This window comes from Oncorhynchus clarkii, unplaced genomic scaffold, assembly GCF_045791955.1.
Source record: "Oncorhynchus clarkii lewisi isolate Uvic-CL-2024 unplaced genomic scaffold, UVic_Ocla_1.0 unplaced_contig_10375_pilon_pilon, whole genome shotgun sequence".
Lineage (NCBI taxonomy): Eukaryota > Metazoa > Chordata > Actinopteri > Salmoniformes > Salmonidae > Oncorhynchus > Oncorhynchus clarkii.
Window position 1 is genome coordinate 25530 of NW_027259348.1, and position 8259 is coordinate 33788.

The 8259-nt window shown below is 41.3% G+C and overlaps 1 protein-coding gene across 3 annotated transcripts; it reads right to left on the reverse strand.

Annotated features, from left to right (window-relative positions):
- Positions 1-295: 295 nt before the first annotated feature.
- LOC139400098 (uridine phosphorylase 1-like) lies at positions 296-6591 on the reverse strand. 3 transcript variants are annotated; one of them, XM_071145131.1, is made up of 8 exons: positions 6210-6591; positions 5942-5998; positions 5214-5331; positions 4372-4530; positions 3439-3553; positions 2267-2476; positions 1860-2006; positions 298-1449 (listed from the first exon to the last, which is right to left on the reverse strand). In XM_071145131.1, the coding sequence occupies exons 2-8, from the start codon at positions 5992-5994 to the stop codon at positions 1295-1297; spliced, it is 957 nt and encodes a 318-aa protein (XP_071001232.1). In that variant the 5' UTR covers positions 5995-5998; positions 6210-6591; the 3' UTR covers positions 298-1294. The 3 variants fall into 3 exon arrangements, with proteins under 3 accessions (XP_071001233.1, XP_071001232.1, XP_071001234.1); XM_071145132.1 differs by lacking the exon at positions 6210-6591 and having other exon boundaries at positions 296-1449; positions 5942-6101; XM_071145133.1 differs by lacking the exon at positions 1860-2006 and having other exon boundaries at positions 1174-1449.
- Between the last annotated feature and the right edge of the window lie 1668 nt (positions 6592-8259).

An 8259-nucleotide genomic window follows, 5' to 3' on the forward strand; every position in this document is an offset into this window, starting at 1 on the left:
ATAGAGAATTAGTGCATTTATCAATGAGACAAGGCAATGCTGCTAGGGACATGAGTCATGCATGACAGAAAATCCAAGGCCTGCCCGACACTGTGGGCCAGTTTCCCGGACACAGATAGTCCTGGACTATAAAGATAGTTTCCATGGAGAGTCTACACTGATCTTGCTTTTACGTCCAGGTCCAGGTTTAATCTGTGTCCAGGACAGGGACAGCTTCTGTATCTGTACTTACTAAAGATCCCCATTAGCTGCTTCCTAATGTTGATGACATAAACCCATTTTAATCACACTGAAATATTTACAGTATTTGTGGTTTTATTACTCATTAGGTGACATCAGAAGCACTCAATTTTCTCAGTAACAGGACGACACGTTGAATGTATGATTATGGTTTCAGAGCAACATTTGATAGTACAGTACAATGCAGTGTTGAGAAGTCTTCAAAGTAGCTAAAGAGGTGCAGAGAAGTCTTATCTTTAATATTCATAACTTGCTCGTTACCATAGCTACAGCATATAAAACTAAAATATACATACTGGTGAATTAAAACAAAACATTTAATCTTAAAGGCTTGGGGTTAAAAAAAAGTTTTAAAAAACAAACTGTGTATAATATATTTTCTAATGTTACACAAAGCAACAACTTATGGAACAAGTTACTTTACTTCGCTCAGCATTGGTTTATTTGGTATAAAAACAGAGGTAGTGTCAGGTAAGAGGTGTGTTTGATGTTTCTCATGATTACTATACTAATTTGGTTACACTTAGCTACAATGCAGAAACAATAGATACGATAGATATATATATATATTGGCTTCTATACGGCTTCTATACGGTCAATGATTGCTATTGAGAATGATTGCGAAAATCCATAGTGAAAGCAGCCAGGCTATATGGAATGAATGACTGTGAATCAGTGCTGCCCTAAATTACACTTACACCGAGTATACAAAACATTAAGCTTAAGCTCTTTCCATGACAGACTGACCAGGTGAATCCAGGTGAAAGTTATGATCCCTTATTGAGGTTACAAGTTAAATCCACTTCAATCAGTGGAGATGAAGGGGAGGAGACCTGGTTAAAGAAGGATTTTTAAACCTTGAGACAATTGAGACATGGATTGTTTATGTGTGCCATTCAGATGGTGAATGGGCAAGACAAACGTGCCTTTTGAATGGGTTATGTAGGGGGGGGGGGGACTCAATATTAGGAAAGTGATCTTCATGTTTTGTATACTCTGTGTACAAGAGCCCGTTCATAAGTCACATAACATCAGAATGCTAAAATGCAAGAGCCTAGCTTCTGCTAGAGGCTGAGGTTTGGAGCATCTTCTTGATCAGGTGACCGACCAGTATCTGAGGACGTTGTTGGTAGCTGTGGAGAACTTCATGAGAGCTGATCAGCTGGTCACCTTTCTGACGGTCCAATAGCGTCACACACACCACGGCCGCTTCAGAGGGACACAGTGACAGAGGACAGAGATTGATTATTTACTAGTCCTGAGTGCCAGTCTGCTACAGTATCATGCCAACTCCTCGAACATGAGACAGGGAGTTGGCATGACAACACAAACAGATCAAGGACCAGCCTATTTATAACCAGCAACACAATACAGAACTTTGATCCTACCAAAAGGTTCAACATTAGGACCTTCAAGGGAATGAATATGATGTAAAAACACATATATTTAATACATCTATTCAAATACATATGCATCTTTATTTCATCTTTAACGCATATAAAGTCAAAGGTTTTGTTTCTTTATTTAAAAAAAAAGCTTTATGTCTGCGAACAACACTGCTAATACGGCTGGTACTATCATCACTATCTACTACAACTACACCCGACCAGTACCAGTACCTTTCAGACCGCTGAGTTTACACATGGCAGCAAACACGGAAGACTCCATCTCGATGTTCCGAACCCCAGACTCATAGGCCTTGGTCAAGTAGTCCTGTTTATCCTTCTCTGTGTAGGAGCAGAAGGCCCCATCCAGGCGCGCTTGTCCTGGACACACAAAATACCAGCTAGATACACACAGTAACTCTAGTAGGGCACATCCATATAACCTGAGTGCCAGTCTGTTTGTGCCATCATGCCAACTCACTCATTGTCATGCCTAACATGTTGGGCTTTACAATGACAGCAATGGAGTTGACAGGGGCACAGACAGATCAGGTATGAAGTTAACACAGCATAACATTTATAAAAAAGACAGATTCGGAGACAACAAGCAGAAAAGTGAAGTAGCGTGTAATAACCGACACCTTCATAGAAATCCATTGTGCACATAGTGTTTCCGATGACCGTCTCAAATTGACCCAGGTCCTTGCTACACTGGAGCAGCTCTTCAGCCAGACCTTGGTCCAGGTCCGTGCTGCGTACCACAGTATTCCCCAGGATGACCTGCTCCAACCTGGGCAGGAAGGTGGCGTCTACTGACTGCTTGGTGACAACAACCGTGCCAGGCTCGAGGCCTGGAGAGAGAAAGGGGAACAGAGTGGATAGACAATGTACAGCAAATATGGCTTGTTTTAGGCCTGTGTTCCAAATGGCACCCTATTCCCTATAAAGAACACTACTTTTGGGCCATACTTTTGGGCTCCAGAGTGGCGCAGCGGTCTAAGGCACTGCATCTCAGTGCAAGCGGCGTCACTGCAGTCCCTGGTTTGAATCCAGGCTGCATCATATCTGGCTGATATTGGGAGTCCCATAGGGCCGTGATTGGGAGTCCCATAGGGCCGTGATTGGGAGTCCCATAGGGCCGTGATTGGGAGTCCCATAGGGCCGTGATTGGGAGTCCCATAGGGCCGTGATTGGGAGTCCCATAGGGCCGTGATTGGGAGTCCCATAGGGCCGTGATTGGGAGTCCCATAGGGCCGTGATTGGGAGTCCCATAGGGCCGTGATTGGGAGTCCCATAGGGACGTGATTGGGAGTCCCATAGGGACGTGATTGGGAGTCCCATAGGGACGTGATTGGGAGTCCCATAGGGCCGTGATTGGGAGTCCCATAGGGCTGTGATTGGGAGTCCCATAGGGCCGTGATTGGGAGTCCCATAGGGCCGTGATTGGGAGTCCCATAGGGCCGTGATTGGGAGTCCCATAGGGCCGTGATTGGGAGTCCCATAGGGCCGTGATTGGGAGTCCCATAGGGCCGTGATTGTAAATAAGAATTTGTTCTTAACTGACTTGCCTGGTTAAAGGTTAAATAAAAATATATACATACATATGGAATAGGGTGCCATTTGGAACACATCTTTAGATTAATCAAAGGACTTTAATTGATTGATTGAAACACCCCATATGAGTGTTATTACTAGTTTGACTACAGTGGGATTCAGATGTGCTGTGGTTAATCAGAAAGGAATTAAATCATATCCAAAGCACTTGAGAAGTACAACCAGACAGAAAAAGTCTAAACAAACTCTCTAGGCCTACCTAATCCACCGGAGGTCCCAATGCGAAAGATGGTAACATCAGTGCAGCGAGCATGGTAGAGGAGCTTGATGAGCTCGTGTAACATGATGGCGATGGAGGGGATACCCATGCCATGCTGAAAAACAAAGAGAGAGAGAGACACGTGATGTCATAGATGTACCACATTCCACCACCACAGTCTCACGTCAGATAGCGTGGCGACCTCGTCTGCACTAGTTCATGGCACTCAATTCAGTCTGTTCGGGCAGAACACACTGCCACACTAACACGTTCATTTATTTTACAAAGAAACCTTCTCTATTACTTTATATTACCTTTCAAACCCAGGACATCGATTACAATTCCACCCAAAGGTGCAACATTGTGAGTGCGTCCCAAATTGCAGCATATTACTTAGTGACGGCCTTTGTCCAGAGCCCTTGTCCAAAGTAGAGCAATATAGAGTACCATTTGAGATACAACTCATGTTAAACCTACTAACATCTAGTGACTCTATAATAAACTACAAGTGATTGAAACCTAACATCTAGTGACTCTATAATAAACTACAAGTGATTGAAACCTGTGTTAAACCTACTAACATCTAGTGACTCTATAATAAAGCAGAAGTGATTGAAACCTGTGTTAAACCTACTAACATCTAGTGACTCTATAATAAAGCAGAAGTGATTGAAACCTGTGTTAAACCTACTAACATCTAGTGACTCTATAATAAAGCAGAAGTGATTGAAACCTGTGTTAAACCTACTAACATCTAGTGACTCTATAATAAAGCAGAAGTGTTTGAAACCTGTGTTAAACCTACTAACATCTAGTGACTCTATAATAAAGCAGAAGTGATTGAAACCTGTGTTAAACCTACTAACATCTAGTGACTCTATAATAAAGCAGAAGTGATTGAAATGGCTAGTGGTACTGTATTTCTTCACTTACGCTGACGGACAGCACGGGGCCAATCTTGTACATGGCATAGCGGTCAGTTCCTGCACAGATGTTGGGGTACTCAGCCTTGGGGTCCTCCAGACTCAGCTCTCCAGCAATGTACTCTATGAAGGACTTCATTCTCCAGGGACTGCCCCCAACACACACAAACTGAGACATGAACATAAGAGCAGACGACGTAAATGTTAACGTCCTGGGAAGGAATTCAAAACATTAATAGAAATACAGGACTGCTTTCCTGAACACAGATTATTCCTACTCTATTTTTTATTTGATTTAACCGTTATTTAACTGGGCAGGTCTGTTAAGAACAAATTCTTATTTAGAATGACGGCCTACCAAAAGGCAAAAGGCCTCCAGCGGGAAATGGGGCTTGGATTAAAAATTAAAACATAGGAAAAAACACACATCACGACAAGAGAGACACTACATAAGGAGAAATCTAAGACAACAACATAGCAAGGCAGCAACACATGACAACACAGCATGGTAGCAACACAACATGACAACAACATGGTAGCAACACAACATGGTAACAACATGGTAGCAGCACAAAACATGGTACAAACAATTATTGGGCACAGACAACAGCACAAAGGACAAGAAGGTAGAGACAACAATACAATATACACCTAGTCCTGGATTAAAACACATGTTCTATTGAAAGGTTTTTTTAGTCCAGGACTAAACTTAATCTGAATCTGGTAAACCAGCCCATTGTGTGAGGAATACAGAAAAGCTGACCTTATTGAATGCAGGAAATAAGATGTTATGAATGTCCATTTACTGACGCAATCTAGCTAGTAACCTAATGAATGAATCAGTAATCTTACTTTGACATCGCCAAACATGGCAGGCAGGTTGTGTGTGGAGGTCCCCAGGTTAAAGTGGTAGAGGATGTCATCTTTCATCCCATCCAGGTGTGGGTTATGCACATAGACAGTACTTTCACTAAGAAAACCAATCATACAAGGACATTTAGGGAAGACCGGTCTTTTATTTGACGACCTCCTAAACTTCTGGGCCCGTGTTCATGAAGCATGTTTGGTTTTGGTTCGACATGTTCAACATTGTCTTCGTGTTACTGTTTGTCAATAGGATATAATCGCCTGGTTGTGAGTCATTTTCCTTAATCCTTGTAGGGTGTAATGTAATGCGCAATGATACGTGCTTCTGTGCAGGAAGTCAATTTCTCTGGATGACACACCTCTCTGCCGTTTCCTGGTTTTACGGATGAACTCAAATATAGTCCACTGATTAAAGGGATTGGTTAGCCTACTGTCAAAAGTCAATGTAAAATGTACAGTACAAAAGTCAATGTAAAATGTACAGTACAAAAGTAAATGTAAAATTTACAGTACAAAAGTCAATGTAAAATTTACAGTACAAAAGTCAATGTACAATGTACAGTACAATAGTAAAAGCTTTATCCGGGTGTTATTTGTCATGTTGACGTTGAATTCATTTTAATTTTCAGACGACAACACGAATCAAATCACTTTGATGATATAGTTATAGACAATGACGTGATCCAACCATTACTTATTAGATGTTACTGTACCTCTCGCACAATGTCTCATTCTTTTCATCACTGAAACCTGGTCCTGGTGCCATATTCCTGAAAAAAAAAGGTAAGAAGCACAAACCACCGGAGCTTTGTCAGATTCAGACATAGATGTCGTCACTACTGGTCCAGTTAGTGATAGGACATCGGTTTCTGCGAGGATGTGATGTATCCCATATCGTAGTCTGTAGGCTAACATCGACTACTACCACAAATATGCCGACTGGTATGTCAGAGAAACAGCGATTGAATATATGTAGATTACCTGTAGCAGGTGGATGATTCGCATATGCACGATGCTGCGTTAGATGCGTCCCGTTTCCTAAATATCTATCTGCAATGTAGTAAATGTATAAGATGCAGTAATTGAAAGCTGTGCTAAGGAACTTGTCACTGACATTGGGTTGTCACTAGTTATCACAGCCACAAAGTCAACATTGTGTAGATCTTAATTAAAAATTCATGAAAACTAAAATTTGTTTTTGGTCTTCATTAAAATTTTAGGCATGAAAAGGTTAGCAGTGCTGTTTAGGTTTAACATCCGATTTTAAGAAGATAAATTGTAGAAATAGGCGGGGTTTAGCCATAATTTGACTTTGTGGCTGTGGCAACTCGTGATGACCCTGCCATTGACTGTATATGAAGGTGTCACTAGTGAGTACGTTTACATGCGCACTAATAATTCGATATTAAACGGATTGTGGCAGTTGGCCGAGTACAGCAATAGTCAAGTAAACACTTTAATCTGTTTATCTTAATCTTCGTAAATTCCAAATAGAAGCATACGCCGATTAAACCCTGATTTTAGTTTTTTAGCAATCTTTCGAATTATCACATATAAAACAGTTTAATCGGAGTATCTGATCTGCGCATGTGCTAGCACCGGTAGCGCAACCCACTTCTTATGCGCGAGTGACTCTGGAATTATGCAATTTACAAATAGTTCACATACAAACTTCATGTCCCAACTCTGAATCAAATAGACTTGGCAAAAATAACATGATTTCGGTGGTAGAACGTTTATTGGCAATTTTTGGAATTTATTGAAGTCCCATCAGGTAGCCTGATTTCAGATGCGTCCATGCAAACATGATTAGGAAAATCGTTCTTGCAAAACATGTAAACGTTTTAAAACGAACTATTATATTAATCTGACTGGACTCACTGTAGACGTAACTCATGAACATCAAAACGCCAGTAGGGGAGATGTTACACAGGATCTGTGCGCACCACTGGCGCAGTTTTTACACCAGTGAATGACCACTAGAATGGTTATTGTCTCTGGTTTCTCCTTTACGCAGTGTGACTAAAATTGCTGTTTTAGTCTTACATGTAAACTGGATTACATGGCGAGGTTTAATTTTTACAGATTTTGATAATGCAAGGTTCGAGTTTGAGGTATAGTCAGCATTTGAGCTGCTTCTGGTGTAAAAAGAACACTTCACAAGACAACATTTGTCATACAATTTTTTTTTTTAATAAGAGCACAGAAATGTACAGGGCTATTAGGGCAGATCCCAGATCAGCTCATACGTCTTGGAGCAAGGAGAGGATGTATAGTACACTAAATTAAATTGGCTATCTTCACAATGTGCAACTTGAAAGTCAAAATCAATGTTTAACCTACTGCATATCTGAAAATATATGGTTACACTTTGGCAGTCCCTTCACATTAGCATAGGAAAGTCCTCTCAGTCTTGTATCAACAAAAAGCCAACATCTTGGAATGAAGCCCGCCATTATGACTAAGCCTCAATAGGCAAATAGCTTATAACAAAATAAGGATAAATAAAATAAATACACTTCAAAATAAACAGGCACTCAATTTTCCCATTCCACACTAGAACCACAACAGTCCCCGAACACAAGTCGCATTATATACTACTATACTACTATACTATACTACTATACTACTACTAATATAATACTACCCCTTATGTACACAGGCAAGTCAAGGCGGCGGGTTTCGCTAACTCTGTGCTAATTTACACAGCCGTTATTCACGTTTAACTACTATAGAATAAACTGAGAAAAAGTGCAGTAGGGGAGAGATGTACTATTTGATGTGACTAGAGGACTGACCCTCAGAGAAGTGGGGGAGAGATGCACTATTTGATGTGACTACAGGACTGACCCTCAGAGAAGTGGGGGAGAGATGCACTATTTGATGTGACTACAGGACTGACCCTCAGAGAAGTGGGGGAGAGATGTACTATTTGATGTGACTAGAGGACTGACCCTCAGAGAAGTGGGGGAGAGATGTACTATTTGATGTGACTACAGGACCGACCCTCAGAGAAGTGGGGGAGAGATGC

Excerpts from the sequence above, each read along its gene's own strand:
- LOC139400098 (XM_071145132.1), bottom strand. The coding sequence starts at position 5,994 with ATGGCACCAGGACCAGGTTTCAGTGATGAAAAGAATGAGACATTGTGC. Across the intron at positions 5,332-5,941 it reads AATGAGACATTGTGCGAGAG|TGAAAGTACTGTCTATGTGC; the intron begins GTACAGTAACAT and ends TGGTTTTCTTAG. Across the intron at positions 2,007-2,266 it reads CACAATGGATTTCTATGAAG|GACAAGCGCGCCTGGATGGG; the intron begins GTGTCGGTTATT and ends TTGTGTGTCCAG.